This window comes from Rana temporaria, chromosome 10 (genome assembly GCF_905171775.1).
Source record: "Rana temporaria chromosome 10, aRanTem1.1, whole genome shotgun sequence".
NCBI lineage: Eukaryota > Metazoa > Chordata > Amphibia > Anura > Ranidae > Rana > Rana temporaria.
In genome coordinates, this window is record NC_053498.1 from 81,061,316 (window position 1) to 81,084,460 (window position 23,145).

The 23,145-nt window shown below is 43.0% G+C and overlaps 1 protein-coding gene across 2 annotated transcripts in view; it reads left to right on the forward strand.

The window, feature by feature from the left end:
- The window catches only part of LOC120915237 (myosin-10-like), a 192,777-nt gene that overhangs the window by 147,187 nt on the left and 22,445 nt on the right, over nt 1-23,145 (forward strand). For both annotated transcript variants that reach the window (XM_040325581.1, XM_040325582.1), the window contains exons 27-38: nt 107-319; nt 892-1,036; nt 2,157-2,363; nt 8,567-8,671; nt 9,198-9,350; nt 9,707-9,955; nt 10,661-10,873; nt 10,980-11,192; nt 12,912-13,073; nt 15,527-15,655; nt 16,791-16,879; nt 19,170-19,293. In XM_040325581.1, the coding sequence (XP_040181515.1) occupies nt 107-319; nt 892-1,036; nt 2,157-2,363; nt 8,567-8,671; nt 9,198-9,350; nt 9,707-9,955; nt 10,661-10,873; nt 10,980-11,192; nt 12,912-13,073; nt 15,527-15,655; nt 16,791-16,879; nt 19,170-19,293 (2,002 nt within the window). The remainder of the gene's footprint in view (nt 1-106; nt 320-891; nt 1,037-2,156; nt 2,364-8,566; nt 8,672-9,197; nt 9,351-9,706; nt 9,956-10,660; nt 10,874-10,979; nt 11,193-12,911; nt 13,074-15,526; nt 15,656-16,790; nt 16,880-19,169; nt 19,294-23,145) is intronic.

The window sequence follows — 23,145 nt, forward strand, 5'->3', positions numbered from 1 at the left end:
GGAGGCTGTTGTAGCAGTGGCCATGTATCCTACGAATGGCAGTAAACCCTTGGTGGCTCATCCTTTGGGTGTATATAATATGTATTTTTATTTTGTTTAATCTTAGAGTTGAAGAGGAAGCAGCACAGAAGAACAATCTGCTGAAACAGCTTCGGGAAATACAGTCTCAAATCTCGGAATTGCAAGAAGACTTAGAGTCCGAAAAGGCTGCAAGAGCAAAGGCAGAGAAGCAGCGCCGGGACCTTGGGGAAGAGCTGGAGGCACTGAAGTCTGAGCTTGAAGACACATTAGATTCCACAGCTGCACAGCAAGAACTTAGGTGAGCCTAAAACCTATAGATTTTTTGGTTTAAATACAGCATCATCATCATGCTTTGAGCTTAGTGTTTGATCCTGGCAATTGCCCTGTGATATTATTAAAATTTCTGTGTTTGTGTAGTATTAAAACCTGAAACGCAACACAACCTAACGTCTTGGGACTACCGGTTAGAGGTAAATGGCAAGGAAGTGTACACTAGGAGGATGAAACCTGTCGTTTTTTTGTTTTTTAATGCAGAGCTTCATTCACCAATGAATCCAGAAAAAAGTAGAACGCTCTACCCCCTGCCTTCACAGTATTGTACTTGGTGCTAATTACATGTGTTCTTAAAGAGGAAGAACTCCAGGCATTAGCTAAAACATCCATTTGGTCCCTATATTTGTTATTGCTAGTGGAGGGGGGGCTGCAGTGCTCTTGTAGGCTGGTAGATATAACTTTCGAAATGTCAGAGGTGGCCAATGGAAAGACCAAGTACTGGGTGTCCAGAAAAAGAAATCAGATGTTTACGTACCCATTACGACTGGAGTCTTTGTTTGAAGCGGTGTTGATTTTCAACCTTTGTGGTTTGTTTAGGGCAAAACGTGAACTAGAAGTGACAGATCTTAAAAAGGCAATTGAAGATGAGACCAAAGTCCATGAGTCCCAGATTGTGGAAATAAGACAGCGACACACACAGGCACTGGAAGATCTCTCAGAACAACTGGAACAATCACGCAGGGTATGTAAGAAAACTTGAAACAACTGTTTTTCATCACAGATGTCTTGATTCTTGATCATATAATAGATAAACATGCTATTCAATTTTTACAAATGATTGACGCTTGGTGGACTGGAATTTTTTTTTTTTTTGCCCTAAATAGCTTCCTTTACCTCAGTGCAGTCCTCTTTCACTTACCTCATCCTTCCATTTTGCTTTTAAATGTCCTTATTTCTTCTGAGAAATCCTCACTTCCTGTTCTTCTGTCTGTCACTACACACCATAATGCAAGGCTTTCTCCCTGGTGTGGAGAAAGCCGCTTGAGGGGGGAGGGGGCAAGCAGGCAAGTCAGGACACTCTCTACTTTGCAGAAAGAGAAAGGAGCTGTGTGTTAGTGGGCTTCCTGACACTCCTGCTCGCCCCCTCCCCCCTCAAGAGGGAAGGAGGAAAGGGGCATAGGAAGAGCTGAAAGAAATGGGGAAGGGGGGGGGGGTTGGGAATATGTGGGAGAACCATAATATTCATCTACTGCATAGTTTTTGTGAAATTAATATACATTTATTAATTTTCATCTTTTTGGACACAATTTTAACCTTAATATGATCGGAGCATACTTGGGGAAGTCTTGCATGCATTTCCCCTTGGGACACAAACTTTGCTCTTCTAGTGGGTTTCAATCTGTTTCTAGACAAATAGGTGATATCATTTCCTTCAGATTTTCATATACTATACCTAGAATGGGAACAGAGTTAAATATCCCTAGGCTATAGTAGGTAACCTGAGCTCCATCCCCCTACCCTTTACTTCAAGTGGCACTGAATCTTTCTGCTGGTCCTGTAGGGTGGGTATCTAACATGTAAAAGAAAACCATGGATAACCATGGCTCCATAGTTTATAACCATGCTATCTGCTATTGATGGTCATTGTGAGAGTATACAATCTTATAATTATGGAATTATGGGTTGGAGGGACCAATATAACATTAGGGAGAGAAACATATTGATTTGTTTTATTTTTTGTGTAAAAGACCAACATGGCTTAATAAATATGAACCAGTAATGTATACTTGTCAAATGGTATTATTAATACAGTGCATTAGGCACCAGATGTGTTACCGTTTGTATGTTGTGTATCTTTGCAGTTCAAGGTGAACATAGAGAAGGTGAAGCAGACCCTAGAGAGTGAGAATTCTGACCTGGTAAAAGAAGTCAAGAATCTTCATGCAGTGAAACAGGATTCTGAACAGAAGAGGAAAAAATTAGAAGGACAGGTGTCTGATCTTCAGATCCGAGTGTCTGAAAGTGAGAAGATCAAGGCTGAACTGGCAGAAAAGCTGCATAGAGTACAGGTAAATGTGACTTCATATATATATATATAATGTGACCTACTAATTCTAAGGGTATAAATACACTTTCAAATTGGTTAATCTTTAAGTGCTTGTGATATTACATGAATCTTTATGTACAGTATTTATATCCCTATTAAGCCTTAAAGAGGTTCTTCACTTTATACTAAAATAAATTAAAATTTGTTCCTTCATATAGTAACCACCACACAGCTATTATTTGATCTTGATTGCTCATACAGATGCTGATGTCTAGTAAGGCTCCTTTCACACTTGTGCAACTTGTCCTGCGACTTGGGACTGAAAAGTCGCATGACAAGTCCTACCCCATTATTTCCAATGATAACCATTCATATCTGTGCGTCTTCAAGTTGCAGCGACTTCAAAGTAGTCCCTGCACTACTTTGGTCTGACTTTGATACGACTTGAGATAAATAGACTTCAAGATTACACAGGCCTGCTTCAAGTTGCTGCAAAATCGCGGAAAACCATGCGACTTTTAAGTCGCACAAGTGTGAAAGACTTGTTATGCAACTTTGGACATCAAAACCCCTTGTTTTCCAATGATAACCATTTATATATGTGTGACTTAAAATTGCAATGACTTCATAGCAGTTCGTGCACTACTTTGGTCCAACTTTCATGCCACTTGAGGGCCATAGACTTCAATGTTAACCCTCAAAACTGAAAGTCGTGCCTAAATGTTGTGCAATGCAACAGTTGTGCAATAGTTGTCCATTATTACTGGTCAAAGCCAAAGTCGTATCCAAGTCAGCGCAACTTTGGAGTCGTACAAGTGTGAATAGAGCTTAACTCTCCTTATCTAGCATTTAGCTTCCCTACATAGATTCACACAGGAAAGCTCTATTTTGAGTCCATTCGTTTCATATTTTAACTGAAGCCCTGATAAGGGGGAGTGTTTTCTGGCTCTTAAAATGCATTGCCTTTTCTTTAATGTATAAACGAATAAATTATAATTTGGTTAGCACTCCTTCCATTGATGTATGCTCTTTTTTGGACTATGTTGGGTGCCCACAAGAGGGTAGCCCTGTAGCAGCCTAACCTGAGCTTTCCGAATGTTATGTTATGTCTTTGTATGAACTCATGTCAAAGTCCCAGTGCCTTTTGGATGTTTTTTTCTTCATAGAATTATTTGAATGTTAAATATATAATGGCATTCTTAAAATGAGCTTTTCTTTCACCAAGCCTTATGGAAGCCATTGCCACATATGAACTATTCAGCTCACTGGTGCAATGAACAGAAAATCTGCTTATGCCTGTCCCTAGAGCCAGTTCAGTTTGAAATGAAAAAAAACTTTGTTTTTTTTTTTCGATACGGACTTGCCTTTCCCATCTTGACTATTTCTGAGCAGAACAGGATTGGGCCCTAATCTGATCAGTGAGAATAACCTTCTGTGTAGAGACAGCTTTAATCTCCACAAGTGCTGGTACTAGGATGCGGTTTCCATTAACCAAAGGTCACTCGCAGCCTTGACAGATGTAGGTCACACCAATATTTCCATCATACATCGTGTTTTTGCACATTATGTCATAAAAATACTACATTATAAAGGCTCTCCCATTTTTCCTCATTTCCTTTTCTCTGGTGGATACTTCCAAGTGTCCCTTCTTTTCTCAGATTTCCTCACTCTGAGTATCACCATCTAGCAGAAAGTCTAGATAGCCAGCTATTCCCTCATTGGATGTTACCATCTCGCCACTCACATAGCACAAAGAAGTGAGGCCAGATTGTCAATGTATCACATGACTGTCCCTTTTTGGGACAGTCATCTGACACTGTTCTTGGCATACAGCAGAAAACAGAGTGGTGGTTAAAGAAACAAAATCAAACATTACATATTAGTGTCGGTTTTATTTAGTCTTGCATTGCGGGAACATTAAGGGAACAGAGAGGTGAGTTTGAAACAGCTGATATTATGTACAGTACTTTCCACATTGTTCGTTTACTTTCTAGGGCAATCGGATAGTTTGCTTTAAAGTTTTACTATATCTTCATTGTAAGTTGGCAAGCTTCCATTTCTTATAAAACAAGTAATATGTGCACAAGACAGAAGTATCAAGCCATCCATTGATAATTGAAGCACACATTGGCTTTGAAGTCAAACACCATGGTATCAATATAGAAAAAGAGGAATTTCCCATGCCTCTCCAAAATGAGACTATGTAATGGGGATTTTAGAGTGCCCAGAAACAATAAGTCAATATAGGAAAAACATTTACATACTCTGGTATCAATATAAGTTATACTAAATCACTTCAACATTTTTTTCAAATATATTTGTATTCTTCTCTGTGCTAATCACTTTTTAATGTCACATTCAGCTGGACTCTTTCTGTAATGTAAAATATATCTTCTTCAGTTCTAATAAATGCCAGAAACATACCGCATCATTTATTGCCACATGGCTTACCTATTTACCTGAATCCAACCGCCATGGAGTGTGTTAAGGCAGATTCTGTTTGTCCCAGAAAGTCTGTCATCATATTCTTGGGCTGTCAACATTTGCCTTGACAGTTGACACACTCCACAATTGTTGGATTGAGGGTACTGAGTTAGCTGTGTGGCTGTAAATTCTGGGATCTCCAGCATCTTAGAAGGAAGTTTACATTTCACATAGGTGCCAGAGATTACACTTTTTACTCACACCCCCATGACTCTTACTCAAGAATTGACCACATTTTTTGCACCCCTATCATCTTAGCAAATTCTATTGACGCTAATATTCACCCTTGCACCTGGTCAGATCACCAAATAGTCACCCTTAACACCAAATTTATTGGCCTCTCCTCCACCCCCTATTCTTGGAGATTGAACGAATCCCTTATAACAGACCCTAATCACCAGCAGGAAATTGCTGAAGAGATCAAGGAATACTTCACTCTTAACGCCACCCCTGAAATATCCTCAGCCACCCTCTGGTCAGCACATAAGGCGGTATTGAGAGGCCACCTAATCAGACGATCTGCCCAACGTAACAAAACCAATGTTGAAAAAATTATTTCCCTCACGAAAGACCTCCACAACCTGTACAAAGACCATACGCACACTCACGATCCAGACATCTTTAAACTAATCTCACTTAAACGCAATGAACTAGATGCTCTCCTATCCTCTAAAGCTGAAAAGGCTCTCAGATGGTCGAAAGCCAGGTTTCTCCTCTCCAGCAACTCATACTCCGCAATGTTCGCTCGCAAACTTAACCAATCCATTAAACCTACCCATATCTACAAACTTAAGAATAACGCTAATCAAATAGTTACACACCCAAAAGATGTTCTCTCGATCTTCACTAAATTCTACTCGGACCTTTTATCCGCCCCAAACTCCCCCCCCCCCCCCTCCTCTACGTCTACTTGGCTGAACAATCTTCCCTTCCCGAAACTCAAACAATCACAAATTGACAATCTCAACATGCCATGCTCAGAAGAGGAATTGACTCAAATTATAAAATCACTTAAAAAAAATTCTGCCCCAGGCCCAGACGGTTTCTCATCACTCTATTATAAACAATACTCCCAACTTTTAGTCCCTCACCTAAAGAAGCTCTTTAACTGTGTTCTGAAAGGTGATCATTTTCCAGATGAGATGTTACTTGCAAATATGTCTCTAATCCCAAAACCCAATAAGGACCACACACTCCCCCAAAACTATAGACCAATTTCAGTCATAAATAATGACCTCAAAGTTTTTAGCAGACTCCTCGCAAATAGACTCTCCACAATTATTCCCCTTACCAATCAGGCTTTATCCCAGGTAGGCAAATCACGGACAATATTAGACTGGTCACGAATATTATTCAAGACACCAATATACATTCCAATCCGCTTCTGTTACTCAGCCTTGACATTAATAAAGCCTTCGACAGTGTCTACTGGCCATATCTAGACACAGTACTCCAAAAATACGGTGAATTTTTACATGCATTCCACGCACTTTACCACAACCCCTCAACCAGAATTCGTTTACCAGGCTGCAATTCAGAATTTTTCAATGTAGGCAGAGGCACAAGACAGGGCTGCCCCCTTTCCCCTTTACTTTTTGCCCTAGCAATAGAACCACTCTCCACGGCAATCCTTCTCAATCCTGAAATCAAAGGATACTCATCAGGCTCCCATTCGTACAAACTTAGCATGTATGCTGATGACATGCTATTATTTTTAACACAACCTGAAACCACCCTACCTAACCTACTGCAAACCCTGAACATGTTTGCAAATAGTTCAGGCCTCACAGTCAATGTCTCCAAATCAATAGGTATGCCCATTAATATCCCCCCCTCAGAACTAAACTCCATACGGTCCTCCTTTGATTTCTCCTATACTCTTGAATCCCTTCCATACCTAGGCATTCACCTCACCTCCAATATCAACGATTTAGCAAGTAAAAACTATATCCCAATGATGCAAAAATTAAGAGCGACACTAAAAATGTGGAAATCATTTAAGATCTCATTCCTTGGAAAAATAACGGCGATTAAGATGACACTACTTCCCAAACTATTATATTTATTTAGAGCACTTCCCATTAGAATAAACAAAACACTTATTACCAAATTCCAATCTGATATAAACAAATTTGTTTGGTCAGACTCCCATCCACGTGCTTCGAGATTGATCCTGCATAGACCCCAGAGGTTTGGCGGCCTCGGCCTCCCGGATCTATGGCTATACTACCTATCAGCAAGATGGTCCCAAATTGCACAATGGCATATTCCGCAGTCTAAGATCCCATGGATCATATTTGAGAAAGCCTCGATTACACCATTCTCCATTTCGGGTATTCTCTGGGGAAATAAAATCCCAATTCCAACCCTAAACTCCCGAAATCAAATAGTCGCTCACTCTTATCATCTATGGAAACTTCACAATGGAAAATACAATCTCACTTCTAAATCCCCCCCATATGCTACATTCTTGGGGGACCCAAAATTTAAACCAAATACCCCAGTAAACCTCACATGGTGGAAGATTAATAACCTCACCTCACTTAATAAATTTATAATAGGCACAAACTTCATCACCTTCCCTTCACTAAAATCAAAATACCAAATCCCAGACTCGGAATACAATAATTACCTCCTCATAAAACAATTCTTTGATACTTATTTCACGATCATGAATACCCAATCTCCCACCCTTTTTGAAAAACTCTGTCTCAACACTCCCAGAAAAAAAGGATTCATTTCAGAACTATATTCCACCTTAGCCAACAATACAGATTCTAATAAACTACTTTATATGACGAAATGGGAACATGACTTAAACTTCACCTTCTCCTCAGTAAACTGGGATAACTGTATAAATAATCTACACAAATGCACAAAATCTATCTCGATCAAAGAAACAGCCCTAAAAGTTTTCATAAGATGGTACTATACTCCGACCAAACTCCACTCCATCTTCCCCTCAATCTCCCCTTCTTGCTTCAGAGGTTGTGATGCATTGGGCTCGTTCCCCCACACTTTCTGGCTATGTGACAGGGTCAAAAACATCTGGTCACAACTAGAGAATTTCGCTTCCAAAATCTCTGGTAATGCAATTGTCCTAACAATACAGAATTGTATAATATTTTCCCCAATTACAGGCCTTTCTACATATCAAATGAGGCTTATTCACACAATTTGTGTTGCCATACACTGGCTGATAGCATCCCAATGGAAATCTATAACAATTCATCTAGGTCCACTCAAACCTAGAATCAATGATATATACTTAATGGAAAAAATATCCTATACATTACAAAACACGATGCACATCTTCAATAATAAATGGTCCCCCTGGACTGAATATTCCTCCCTGTATTTCAACACAGCCTAGACCCATTCAAATGTTATGTCCGCTGTGATATGTATTGATTTCAACAGTGTACATTGAATCACGATCTGTTAATTGACCCCTATCTTTGATGATGCTTATTACCTTATATGTCAATGGCTGTACCTTTCATTGGTTCTGTTTCTTATATAAGCTAATCGTAACTTTTATAATGACTCTTTTTTATATTGATCTGTACCACTATCTATTTTTTCAATAAAAGTTTGTAAACAAAAAAAGAAGGAAGTTTACATTTCAGTTAAAAGTTTTCAGTTTGAGTAAGCACTGTTAAAGTGTTGCATGTGTATGAATGCATTTTACATTTACCAGACTGAATAGTGAAGCTCAGTGTGTTATGTGCTTTTCCACAGGCTGAACTAGATGGTGTATCTGGTACACTGGGATCAACAGAAAGCAGGTCTATTAAACTAACCAAGGACCTAACAGCAGTGCAATCACAGCTGCAAGATGCCCACGTATGTTACTTTTTCTTTTCATCTTTATTGCTTTCTTTGCCATTATTTTTTTTTTGTTACTGTATTAGGCCTAGTTGACATGGGCATACTTATGCATACGCCTGTGGGAAGTCTGTGTTTTGCCCGCACAAAATTCATAGGTGTTCGGTGCATCTGCATGCAGGCAGTCCCCTTCATGTCAATTAGGACACATTGGCTGCCCGGACACAGCCACTGCTTCTAATTTGACATCCATGTGGAGGTGGATGTGTGCCCCCAAGCTCGCACAGTCTGCATTTGGGGACATGCACCCCCATGCATGTAGATGTCAAATTAGGAGCACCAACTCTGTCTGTGCAGCCGCTGTGCACCAGTTGACATGAATGGGACTGCCTGCACACAGAGGCATGGAGCACCTGTGCATCCCGTGCAGGCAAACATGGCCCTCGCATGGGAATTGATGTAAGAACACACATGCGAATAAGGCCTTACACACAATGTTTTATCATTTCTTAATTGATTCTGTGTATTTTAAATAACTTTGCAGGAGTTGCTACAAGAGGAAACCCGACAGAAGCTAAATTTTAGCTCCAGGGTAAAACAGTTGGAAGAGGAGAAAAATAACCTATTGGAGAATTTAGAGGAAGAGGAATCCGCAAAGGCTCAGCTCAGTCGTCAGATTCAGATTCTCCAGCAACAGGTACCAGTCTAATCAGCAGTCACGGATATATGTCCTTCGAATCATAAATAAAACGAATGGCCATTCTAACTTTATCTGGCTAATATTTAAGGTTACATAAATTAAAAAAATATAGCTCTGAATAGTCACACACAGATACAAAGCCAGAAAATGTGATTGGCCATATTGACCACATCTGATTGTGTATTTGATCACTGACTATAGTGCCATGTAACATTTGGTTGGCATGGATTTTCAACTTTTACAGATATGCAATGGATTATTTTAGTAATGTGAATTTACAAATAATTTCTATTAAAGATGCATACTGCCAGCCATTTTCTCAGAGTCACATAAAACATATAATTTATCCTTAGCTTGTTGAATCAAAGAAGAAGATGGAGGATCATGGAGGTGCTGTGGAGGGTCTGGAAGAAGCCAAGAAAAAAATAGCCAAGGAGTTAGAGCTTATGCACCAACGTTTCGATGAGAAGCACCAATTCAATGACAAGCTGGAAAAGACTAAAAACCGCTTACAGCAAGAGCTGGATGACCTCATGGTTGATTTGGATCATCAACGACAAATTGTTTCAACCCTGGAAAAGAAACAGAAGAAATTTGATCAGGTAATTACAAATAATGTAATAATAAAAACTGACACATAATGAATGACCATACACATAACACATAAAGCTGCTAGCAGATAAAGTACCTAGAGGTACCTGCACATACCTGCAGCCGCTTTAATTGCTTTCTGCATGCTCCTAGGCTGGGTTAATTCTATACCAGCAATGTACTGCTACTTCCTTGTTATGACAGTATTTGAATGCCCTCTTACACCTCCTTCACATTTCTATTGGTCAGTAAGCATGTCTGTCATTGTGATGGACCAATAGTAATGTGGGGGAAGTAGGGGAATGGACAAGCTCCAACAATACCCAGAAGCATTGAACCCGTACTTGTGCAGTAATCAATTAACGCATCGAAAACTGTTCTCAAATAGAAGCTGAATGCACCCGAATGCACACTGCATTCGCTTATCTACACAAGTTCCTTTTTTTTTTTTTTTTTATACAATTGTTTATTTGAAAACCATTTCAAAATTTACAGCGGTAACAGGGGGGAAAAGATCTACACAAGTTCTAAGTCAGGCAACTTAAATTTTATGTATAGCTGCTCTGCAAACCATGAAGAAATAATCCTTTCCTTTTCTCTAAATCTTAGAGAATCATTTATAAGACAGTGAAATATTTTAGAGCATATAAATCACATCACTGGGATAGTAGTTGGCTAATACATTTTTTAACACTATTGATACATTTTTCCTCTAGATGCTAGCAGAAGAGAAGAACATATCAGCACGCTATGCTGATGAGCGAGATAGGACAGAGGCAGAGGCTCGTGAAAAAGAAACAAAAGTCTTGTCTCTGAGTCGAGCCCTAGAAGAAGCCCTTGATATAAAAGATGAACTGGACAGACAAAACAAGTTGCTACGGGCAGAGATGAATGACATTGTCAGCTCCAAGGATGACGTTGGTAAAAATGTAAGAATGATTTAGTAATTGTCTAAAATATCTATTAATTGCAATTAAGAAATATGTGCTTGGTAGCATGAATGTAGGTTTTAACACTTTGCATGTACTCTTGTAGGTCCATGAATTGGAACGGGCCAAACGAGCTTTAGAGCAACAAGTGCAGGACATGAAGACTCAGATAGAAGAGCTAGAGGATGAGCTGCAAGCCATTGAAGATGGAAAACTCCGTCTGGAGGTCAACATGCAAGCAATGAAAGCTCAGTTTGACAGGGATATCCAAAATCGTGATGACTCCAATGATGAAAAGAAGAAACTCCTGATCAAGCAGGTAATTTGAAAACCTCTAAAAGTAGTAATCATTATTATGGCTCTACGTTAACTTAGTTACTCAATAGTACCGTATTTATCGGCGTATACCGCGCACTATTTTGCCCTGAAAATAAGGGCAAAATCGTGGGTGCGCGATATACGCCGATACCCGCTTTCCCGCGCCGAGTTTGAATACTGCGCCGGCATATACCGAGCGCAGTACACTCGTGTATAGTCGGGCAGTCTCGGCTACACTCGCGCTCACGTCCTGTACGTCCAGGACGTCAGCGCGAGAGTAGCCGAGCATTGCTGACTGTACTGCGCTCGGTATATGCCGGCGAAGTATTCAAACTCGGCGCGGGAAACGAGCGGGGAGGACGCCGCAGAAGGACGCCGGACCTGACGAAGAGGACACCCGAAGCCGCAGACGGACGCCGGACCTGACGAGGCCGCCGATGGACGCCGTGCAAGACACCAAACTGTAAGTACAAAAAACTTTTTTTCACAGGAATTTCTGGGCAAATTTAGGGGTACGCGCTATAAGCGGGAGCGCGCTATACCCCAATAAATACGGTACTTAAACTCTAAGTGCTGCCAAAACAATTTGATTTAAGGTAGCGTAGGTAAGAGAGAGAACTTCTGTCAAGGTCTGGGGCACTATTCAGCAATAACAAACGTAGAGAATCTAACTTTCCCCACTTTACTAATAAAAAAAGTTTGTTGCTGTCTCTGTGCCTGTTGGAGAGATTTCCTATTGTTTGCTGTTCCTCTGCACAAAATATCGAACAGTAATTTAAAATGGCTCTTCCAAACAGACATAGGCAGCAATAAAAACATGACAGAGCTTCTAGTCTTTCCCTACTTTATCCAAAACAGAAATGTTGAGCTTTAATTAATACTTTGAATGTTTTAAATCATCCAGTCTTGCTAACATACCAAGAATCAGGTGATGGTTATGATGTCTAGGAACTCCTTAAAGCGGATCTCCACTCTAAAGTGGAGTCCCGCTGATCGGCACCCTCCCCCCCTCCGGTGTCACATTTGACACCTTTCAGGGGGGAGGGGGGTGCAGATACCTGTCTACAGACAGGTATCTGCACCCACTTCTGGCCCTACGATACGGGCAAAGGACGGGTTTTTTCTCCGCTTCCCGTCTGTCCCCCGTTGTATGCTGGGAACACTCGGCTCCCAGCACACAGCGGGAGCCAATCGGCGGGCGCAGCGCGACTCGCGCATGCGCCGTAGGGAACCGGGCAGTGAAGCCGGAGCGCTTCACTTCCTGGTTCCCTCACCGTGGATGGAGGGGGGAGCAGCAGGGTGACGAGCGATCGGCTCGTCATCTGCTGCGATCACCGCTGGACTCCAGGACAGGTAAGTGTCCTTATATTAAAAGTCAGCAGCTGCAGTATTTGTAGCTGCTGGCTTTTAATATATTTGTTTAGTGGCACATCCGCTTTAAGGCCTCAGCAGATTTATGGTAGTGTCTGTTGGCTGAACTGGACTTTGTTGGTACATACCTGTAAATGAAGAACAAGGATTATTTGAGCAAGACAGATCCTTTAGAAATATGGATTTGTGGTAATGTAATGTATTGTCAAAATCCATCTTTAGGAATCCCAGAACAAAGGCACGCTTTAATTTACCAGAATGGTATAATATAATCCAGAATAATGTCATGCTCGCTGTTTATATCACATCATGTAAAGTGTCCTTAATTCAGGCTCTAATTCTATTTTAGGTGCGTGATCTGGAGGTGGAACTGGATGAAGAACGAAAGCAGAAAGTCCAAATTCTTGCTGGCAAGAAAAAAATGGAAATGGACCTTCAGGAAATGGAAAATCAAATTGATGGAGCCAACAAAGGCCGGGAAGAGGCAGTTAAACAACTGAAAAAATTACAGGTATTGCTGATGAACTTTAATTTGGTTGACGATTTCATGAAACTGTTAAAAGGTTTCTCATCTGCTAGGAATGGCTCTGACCATAGAGAAAATATAGTACAGGTTTGTAGCAACAATGTCTTGGTGTATTGTACTTCACAGCATCTCCAACCATGGCGCATAAATTTGCCATCTGACACCCCACTAGCTTATTAGGCTTAAAGTGTATGTCTAGCCTAAATGTTTTTTTTTTGTCTTTACTTTCAGATAGCGTGGGAAGGCTGGAACCCCTGTCCAGTTTTTACTATAATTTGGGGCTCCAAGAGATTTATGGCCTTTGTTGAAGGGCTTGAGTCAATGGCATCAGTTTGATACAATTCTGAAATCATTCACAATTCATTAACGGGTGCATTTGTACCCGCAGTTGACCTCCTTCATTTGGCCTGCTTCAAGTAGGTTTTGTATTCTCATTGACTTGGATGGGAATGCAAAACCTACTTGGAGTGAATAAAACCCATTGACACAGACCTTTACTCTCACTGTCCTTAATAATTTAAACCAGGAAGAAGAGTCCCTAATTTACTTTATTATTATTTTATAATTATTTTATAATTACCTAGAAATGCCATCTGTGCCTTTTCTTTCATGTCAGCCATGACTTGGCTCTGGACTTTTAATCATACATTGGCTAATTAAAAAGAAGCAAAAGTAAGAAAACGGTCAACAAAAATATTAAAGTGATCATATTAATTTAAACCATAGAAATGCAGAAAGGAGCAGTAGACCAAAATTGGATAAAAGAGAATAATTTAATTGTTGATACAATTTTTTTTTTATAAAAACGGCCCACATGTTTCCGCGGATACACCACTTCCTCTTCTTAAGGGTTCAACACTGGGTAAAACCTGCATGGACTCGCAGGTCTAGATTAAAAACTAGTATTGAACTCTCCTCATGGAGGAATAAAATGATAGCCGTTGCTCATTCTTTGTCAGTCCATGACTATGGCATTGGATATCTCACTGTAAGGCCCCTTTCACACTGGGCACGGGAGGTGCGGTGGTGCTATAGCGGCTAGAGGTTGACCGATATGGGTTTTTCCCTGACCGATGCCGATATTTAGAAATTGCGGCGGCCGATGGCCGATATATGATGCCATTTTTTTTATTCCCCCCCCCCCTTCATCTCATAAAATCTAACAGTTAGACCCCTTTCACACTGGGGCGTTTTTCAGGCGCTTTTGGGCTAAAAATAGCGCCTGTAAAGTGCCTGCAAAACTGCTCCCCTGCAGTCTCAGTGTAACGGGCAACGCTGCTGAAGCATCTGCAAAGCACTCCTGCAGTGGCGCTACATGGGAGCATATAATTTAGATAAAAAAAATGAATATATATATTAATATTAATCTCTTAAATACACAAAAACAGATAATCAAAACCTTTGGACGAAAAAACAATATGGGCTAACTTTACTGTTTAGTTTTTTTTTTTTTTTTATTCGTTAAAGCGTATTTTTTCCCAAAAAATTGCACTTGAAATACCGTGTGACATAAAATATTGCAACAATCACTATTTTATTTCCTAGGGTCTCTACTAAAAAAAAAAAAATATATATAATGTTTTGGGGTTCTAAGTGATTTTCTAGCAGAAAATACAGGAGTTTTACTGTGTCAAAAAAGATTTAGTATTTAAATGGTTAAACAGAGAACTCCTACACACAGTTTATTCCTTTGAAGTTGAAACATTGTATCTTATCTCCGCCTTGGCAGGCTGCCCAGGAGGCAGAGGTCGCTTCCACGGGAAACTTCCCAAGCAACTTGCATTGACTTCTATTACAGAAGCTTTTTAGCAAGTCGGGCTGATGAAGTTTAATCGGCTTTTTTTTTACAGCAAAATTAAAAAACGCCAAATCACGGACGATATATAGGTCGACCTCTAATAGCAGCGCGATTTTTAGCGCCGCTATACTGTCGTATTTACCGTGATATTCGGCCGCTAGCGGTGCGGTTTTAACCCCTGCTAGCGGGCAAAAAAGGGTTAATACCGCCCGCAATGCGCCTCTGCAGAGGCACATTGCCGGCAGTATTACCGCGGTTTCCCATTGATTTTAATGGGAAGGAGCAGTGTAGGAGCGGTAAACACCCGCTCCTATACCGCTCCAAAGATGCGGCTAGCAGGACTTTTGGAGCGGTCCTGCTAGCCTTCGGGCTTTCACACTGAAGACTGCAGGGCACGATTTTTTCAGACGGTATAGCAGCGCTATTTTCTGAAAAACATGTCAGTGTGAAAGGGGCCTAAGACTGGCACAAGCAATGTTAAAGATTTAGGTAGACAGGTTCTAAGTTGTCTTTCATTTTACGTGTAGTAGATGAATTAAAGCGTATTGTATTGATTTGAGCCGCCATTTTTAAACTTGGATTGTTGTACTTATTAAATATTTGAAATCACATTTCTGATGGAGAATGACTTGTGTTACAGTTCCAGCTGAAAGAAGTTTGGCGGGAAGTGGAAGAGACCCGCACATCTCGAGAGGAAATGTTCATCCAGTCTAGAGAAAATGAGAAGAGACTAAAGAGTTTAGAAACCGAACTCCTGCAGCTACAAGAGGTAAGTCATGGTCAGGGATAGGACAGCATCTCTTCCATTTAGGATTGCTTGGTCTATACCAAGCATTGAAAATATCATGTTTGTTAGATTAACCCCATTGTGCCCAAAGGTCAGTGAAGCCTAGAAGCCCAGGTTACATTTGGCAGTACTGGCAGTAGGTAACTTGACAATTTTAAGATTAAGGCCTCATGCACACTGGACGTTAAAATAAAGTTATAAAAACACCAGTAGCTTTGCAGTGAGTTTTTCCACCTTTTTCAACGTTTGTTGCAATAGAGGTTTTTTTAGCATTTATTATCGTGTTTTTTTTTTTTCAATGGGTTAAAACCGTCCAAAAACAAGTTTTTGCAAGTTTATCAATGTTTATTAGCGTTAGAGCGTTTTTACAGCTGAAAAACTTCTCTCAGAACCCACAATTTTTTTTTTTTTTTTTTTACTGCTCAAAGGCCCCACTGCCCAAAACTGCTGATAACAGCCTATGTTTGCATGGACACACAGGATAACATGATGGAGAGTTTAATGACTGTAGAAAAAAATGTCTACAGCCAACAGGGCACATAAAGTTTTTATTTTTACACTATTTTAAAGAAAAAACTACATTTCTTTAGGCTGACAAATGCATACAAATGTAAAAGTTAAATTTTTTAATATGTTTTACATGTATTTTGATGATTTTTTTTTAAAATACTATAATCTAATTTCAGCATTAAACCTATGACACTGCTGATGAACACCACAGCCTGAAAGTGGCATTTTTTTGCGTCCTAAAATCTTTAATTTTTTTTATTGAAACCAGTGAAGCCATGTTATAGCTCACATAGTGAACACATGATCAGGTACCATGGTGAACAGCCAGTGGTCCCCACTGACACCATGGTGCCAGTGGGTACATGGGTTGTCAGTGACAGCGAACACTTTGTGCAGGTGGTGGCTGTCAAAGAATGAACACTATTGAGCATCACGGACTTTTCTGCAGATATGGTGGGCGGCACAGGTTTACAGGAACATGGGTGTGCTTAATGCATACAATAGTGGTTCTACTTGCCCCATTCATTATCTTATTTGAACTATAGGAACTTTGTACGAATATGCTTAATGCTCCAAACTGAGGTTAACATCACTTGCATCATTACAGGAATTGGCAGCTGCAGAAAGAGCAAAAAGACAAGCTCAGCAAGAAAGAGACGATCTGGCGGATGAGCTAGCGAATGGTGTTAGTGGCAAGTACGTATCTGATTTCCCAAATATAATATATAAACCATGAAAGGTAATCCGTTTCCATCTTTATTAAGTGACTGCTGTAAGCTGATAACTGGTTGCTATTGGCTACTGTGACTGTGCTTTGCACATAGTCATTGTACTATGCATCTAAATTAAAGTGATATTAAAGCCTTGTTGTTTATTATTTTATTGTAAAAAGTTTCCAATCCTCCTCTTCTCGGGTCCCCGGCTGGTGCTCCTGACCCCTTTCCCCTGTCGAGTTCCCCCAGAGCATGCAGCTTGCTATCGAACAGGCGTACTCCCAAGCTACTGCTCTGCTTGTCTGTTCATTCCAGTCCAATCTCTCTTCAATTGCTCACTGGCTGTGATTGACAGCAGCAAGAGCCAATGAGGAGGAAGATTCACTGAAGAGCCAAGGCTCTCGTGCACAGCCCCGGAGGAAGATTGGGCTCAGGTTAGTATTGTGGGTGGCTGGGGGGCTGCACAGCAAAGTTTTTTTACCTTCATGCATAGAATGCATGAAGGTAAAAAACCTTGAGCCTTTAGAACCACGTTAAAAGTTTGATGTTGTATAATACTGCTAAGGGAGATTCCACTTGTTTTTTCAGTGGCAACAAGGATTCCTACAGTAAAGTAATTAAGAAAACTCAGGAGACTTCCTTATTACTTTATCCCTTGCCCTTGGGGGAGGTGGGGTGGAGTTAGTTAATATACTTACCTTTCCTCTGGCTTTCGTAGTACCAGTGGCGATACCATCATCCCTCTAATGAGATCCTGGGAAATGCTGGGGAGTCAGCGGAAAAATCCTATTGGTAGTTTGGTTGGTAGACCAAATGGTTATTCAAAGGATAGGCATAAGTTGTCTGCTTTAGTAAAACATCCCATTATTTTAATTCATTGAACAACTAAACTAATGGGATGTTTTATTAAAGCAGACAACTTGTACCTATCCTTTGAATAACCATTTTTGGTGCCTCTGCCAATCAAACTACCAATGGACTTTTTTACACTGACTCCTCTTACCAATTCGTTCACCCACCTGAGAACCCCAAAGAGCACCTAGGAGGCATAGAAAGTGTCCACACTGACCAAACATGGAGACGTACAGTTGTAAGTCCATTTTGACCCTTCTCGTCTATTGTGGAAGCATTCTTTCCTTGTTTCTTAATTAATCTACTATGCTATAAGGTCTTGCCTGCCTCCCTTTTGTTTTTGGCGGACACTATGGGGTATATCTACTAAAACTGGAAAGTACAAAATCTGGTACAGCTGTGCGTGGTAGCTAATCAGCTTCTAACTTCAGTTTGTTCAATTAGGGTCCTTTCACACTAGCGGACCGTTCGTCCGTTCATTACCAGTCCATTAACGGACTTGTAATAAATCCCTATGGGATCGCGTCCGTTAGCGGATGGAGCATCCGCTAGCGTCCGCGTCCGTCGGGATCCGCTTTTGCGAACGGAAGAAACCCTATTTTTCTTCCGTTCAGCAGAACGGATCGGATGCAGACGGACAGACGGTCCGTCTGCATCCGGTCCCCCATAGGGGAGAGCGGAGCAGAGACAGGGCGGTCTCTGCACTGTGTGCGGGGACCGCCCTATCCGCTGAGCTTTGGCGGACACACGGAGCGGACACAGAAACGGTCCGCTCCGTGTGAAAGGACCCTTCAGCTTTGACAACAACCCTGGAAGCTGACTGGTTTCTATGCAGAGCTGCACCAGATTTTTGCACTCTCCAGTTTTAGTAAATCAACCCCTCTGAGCCTACCCCTGGTCAGCTTCTCAGGATCCTTTGGTTCACGATCTACCACCACACCCTAGACCCTATATAGGGAATGCTGAGTAATTCAAATCTCACAAGATGACAGTACAGCACAGTGCAGTAGCAATTTGTTGCAAGATGTGGACTACTTGGCAGTACCCATGATCTCACCTTAAGGATGATGATGTCACTCTTGCCTAGCATCACAGACAGAAGCCAGTTAAAGGTAAGCCTATTTATTTATTTTCTCCTGTAGGTGTTTTTTTGTGCCACTTTTAGATTGGGGAAGGAAGCCAAACTAAATAAGCTGACCTTACAAAGTTGTGCTAGGCCCGATTTAAAGTTCAATAGTATAATTTTGACCAGATGATTTTCCAAATAATCTGAAAGAACCAAGTGAGAAATTTGTGAAGGTTTTAAAATGTAAAGCTAAAGTTACAATATTGCAATGAATATTACTTACCGGTATATGAGAGATACGGTGACAAGTAGTTGTTTGTAATGTAATTTGGGAACTGTGGTTTTATCACTGTAGGTCATCTCTCCTGGATGAAAAACGAGCCCTGGAGGCAAGAATCGCTCAGCTGGAGGAGGAGCTTGATGAAGAGCAGAGTAATATGGAGCTGCTTAATGACAGATATAGGAAATACACCTTGCAGGTAAAAATACTTTACTGTATCAATACACATGACATGTGACCCACAAGCACCAACATACAATACCTGGATTTGGTATTTCCTCATGATTGATTGTGTCTGGAAACATGTAATCCATAATATTATTGCTGCAGTCTATTTAAGCAAGGATAGATAACAGACGCATACTAAAAATAATAATGAATTAAACTAATAAAATGGAATAGTGTTGTTTTTTCTCTTGTCGTCCATGGACGGACACAGCCTCTTCATTCATGACAAAGTGGGTTATGTTCCCTGTTTACAGGAGAGGACTAGGCAGAACATGTTAGATACATATACATGTCATTTTAAAAACAGAGCTGAACAGCCCCGCCCAGGGGGCGGTCCCTCCGGACATAACCCTCCTCCCAGCAGCATGCAGCCTCAGTTTCGTTCTGCCTAGCAAAGGAGAAGGACGTATGGCTCCCTTTGGGCCCAACGCCCGAAGAAGGATTTTGTTTTATTTTTCTATTTATTTTTATTTTTCTACAACCGTCGGCTGAGAGACAGGCTGGATATTATAGATCCTTGTAGTCTTCTCAGTTCGGCCAGCGAGCGTGGGCACACCCTTGCAAAGAGGCTGGGTCTGCCACGACATGCCCCATGACTCCTGGGGTGGCCAGTGAGCTTTGCTCCGAGGTCCGCATATGACTGAGCTGTAGTGTTGTCTCACTCACAGTGGACCGGGCTGACGGCTACCTCCATTGCGGTTGTATGCCTGTCTGGAATGCACCAGTGAGTCGTCGCAAGGACGGGTAAGTACAGTCCCTTCCTCTGAGGTGGGGTGGTACGGCTGGGCATTCCTGGGGTTTGGGTATCCTCCCTTCCCTGCTCCCCCTTTTTTCCCTCTGCTGTGCATGCTGTCGGGATGGGGTGGGGGTGGGGACACCTGGTGGAGTGTACTGTGCGCCTGGCCTATGTGTCTTTTTTCTTTTTTTTTTACTTTGGAGTGTCACTTTTTTTAAGGTTTGGGGGCTGAGCAGCCTTTCCTGGCTTTCTCCCCTTTTTAAATGCTGTGTTTGCCGCGTTCTGGCGGCGCTGGAGCCATTTTTTAGTGGGTTTTCAATTAACATTGAAAATCCCATTGGCGGCCATTTTACCGTAGCCGCACCAGGCTCCACGTGGACGCTCGGCGGCCATCTTGCTTGAGTCTATCGGCCTCTAGCGGTGGTTTTCACGGCGCGCAACGCCGTTCTCCTCACAGCATTCCACTACCTCACGACTTCTCCACACATCACACACGCTGTGTGCAGGACACGGGCAGCGGCGCGGAGCAGTTCTTCTCCGGTGGTGAGTCCCCTGTACACCTCCCCCCCCCCGGTCAGCGCAGCAGGAGTGGTGGGTGGCTTTTGTGTTCATTCTGAACTGGGCCCTGGGAGCTTTTTTCCTCAGGTTTAAAGGAGTCAGTATCTAGTCCTACTTCCCCCCCAGCATGGCAGAGGCAGCTGGTACCTCTGCTTCTGCACTCACTATAGACTCCTTGTCGGCAGTCCTGGAGACATTTGTGGCCAGGGTGGAAGCGGCATGTGGCAGTAAAGGGGGTAAAAAGCGCCCCCTCCCTCCGCTATCCCCAGGGGAATGTTCAGACTCAGACCAGGACCTGGCTGCGCAGGTGCCTGGTTCTGTTGTATCTGAAGACGTGGACCAGGACCTTCCTGAGGAAGACACTGTAACTGGGTCTGGGCATGATAAGGCACTTGTCAGGGAGCTTATCAATGCTGTAAGGGACTCCCTTAAGCTAGATAGTACAGCTGAGGTATCCGCTGAGGGCTCGGTCTCTTTTGGTTCTCACAAATTAGACCGCTCTGTTAAGGTTTTTCCTTATGTGCCCTTCTTTGATAAATTCATTGATGCGGAATGGGAAAAGCCGCAGAAGGCTTTTGTAGTCCCTCACCGCCTGGCGGTTCGATACCCCTTTGAGGAGAACGTCTTAAAGAAGTGGGCTTCTCCTCCGGTGGTGGACCCTCCGGTCGCCCGGTTAAACAAAGTGACCACTCTCCCTGTAGAGGGAGTTCCTGCTTTTAAGGATCAGACTGATAGAAGATCTGAAGCACTGACCCGCTCCATGTTTACCATGCTGGGGTCTGCCTTGCGGCCTATTGTGGCCACTGCCCTGGTGTCTCAGACACTTACTGAGTGGGCAAAGATTTTGCGCCAGGCTGCGGAGGAGCACCAGCTCCCATCCGAGGTAATTAGACTGGCTGACCAACTGGTCCAGGGCCTTGTCTATGTTTGTGACGCTTCACTAGATGCAGCACCCTTGGTATCCAGGGCCTCTGTCTCGGCGGTGGTTTTACGCCGCCTCCTTTGGCTAAAATGCTGGTCTGCGGACCAGGCCTCTAAGAAGGCCCTGGCGGATTTGCCCTTCAAGGGTGAGAGGCTTTTTGGGTCTTCTCTGGACGACATTATCAAGGATGTCACAGGAGGGAAAAGCACTTTCCTCCCTCAGTCCTCCAAGGGGAAGGGACCCCGCCGCAAGCCGGGTCCTTCTTTTCCCGCACAGAAGCGCTTTTTTCGTCAGTCAGGGCCCGCGGGTAAACCCTCCCAGCCCGACAGGGGCCCAGCTGGGGGACAGAAACGTCCCTGGGTGCGTAAGCCAAACACGCCGGCACCCAAGCCCGCAACTGCATGAAGGCCTGCCCCCGCCCGACTCATGGGTGGGGGGACGGCTTCGCAGGTTCACAGCTCGGTGGACCTCTCTGCTCTCCGACCGATGGGTCTGCGAGGTGGTCTCTTCGGGGTACAAAATAGAGTTTCTTTCCTATCCCCCAAACAGATTCTTTCCCTCAAGTCTCCCTCTCCTACCAGCTCGTCGGGCTGCCCTGTTAGGGGCAGTAAGGGACCTGCTAGGTTGCGGAGTAATTTTACCTGTTCCGCAGGACGAGAGGTTTCAGGGTTTTTACTCAAATCTGTTTGTGGTCCCGAAGAAGGACGGGTTCCGCCCGATCCTGGACCTCAAGGCTTTGAACGTCTTTGTGAAGGTCAGAAAGTTCCGCATGGAATCGATTCGCTCGGTGGTAGCTGCGCTCCACTCGGGGGACTTTCTGGCGTCCTTGGACATCAAGGACGCATACTTGCATGTCCCAATCTGCGCAAGTCACCAAAGGTTTCTGCGTTTTGCTATCGGGGAGGATCACTATCAGTTTGTGGCCCTCCCTTTTGGCCTGGCGTCAGCGCCAAGAGTTTTCACCAAGGTGCTCGCGCCGATCCTAGCTTTGCTGAGACAGCGAGGCATTGCCATCGTGGGCTACTTAGACGACCTCCTTCTGAGAGCAGCTTCTGCCTCGGAATTAAGGGAGGACGTGTCTATAACCAGCCAGACCCTCCAAGAGTTCGGGTGGGTCTTGAACATTCAGAAATCGGTCCTGGTTCCGACTCAGCGCTTGGAATACCTGGGACTGATTCTGGACTCCTCGATGGCGAGGGTTTTTCTACCCCTGGAAAAATTGCAGACGCTCCAGTCTGCTGTGAGAGTTTTGACATCCCGAAAGTGGTCGTCTCTTCGGTTTTGTATGCGGGTTCTGGGCCTCATGGTAGCCTCGTTCGAGGCGGTACCGTACGCCCAGTTCCATACCCGAGTACTACAGAGGGAGATCCTGTCCAAGTGGAACAGATCCCCATTGTCTCTGGATCGTCAGATTCAGGTCAGCAATCTGGTCAGGACTTCTCTGAATTGGTGGTTGAGGTCCCCGGCTCTTCGAGCAGGGAAGTCTTTTCTCCCCCTCCAGTGGACCGTGGTTACGACGGATGCCAGCCTCTCGGGCTGGGGGGGCGTCTGGGGGGTCCAGTCGGCCCAGGGTCGTTGGACCCTAGCAGAGTCCCGTCTACCGATCA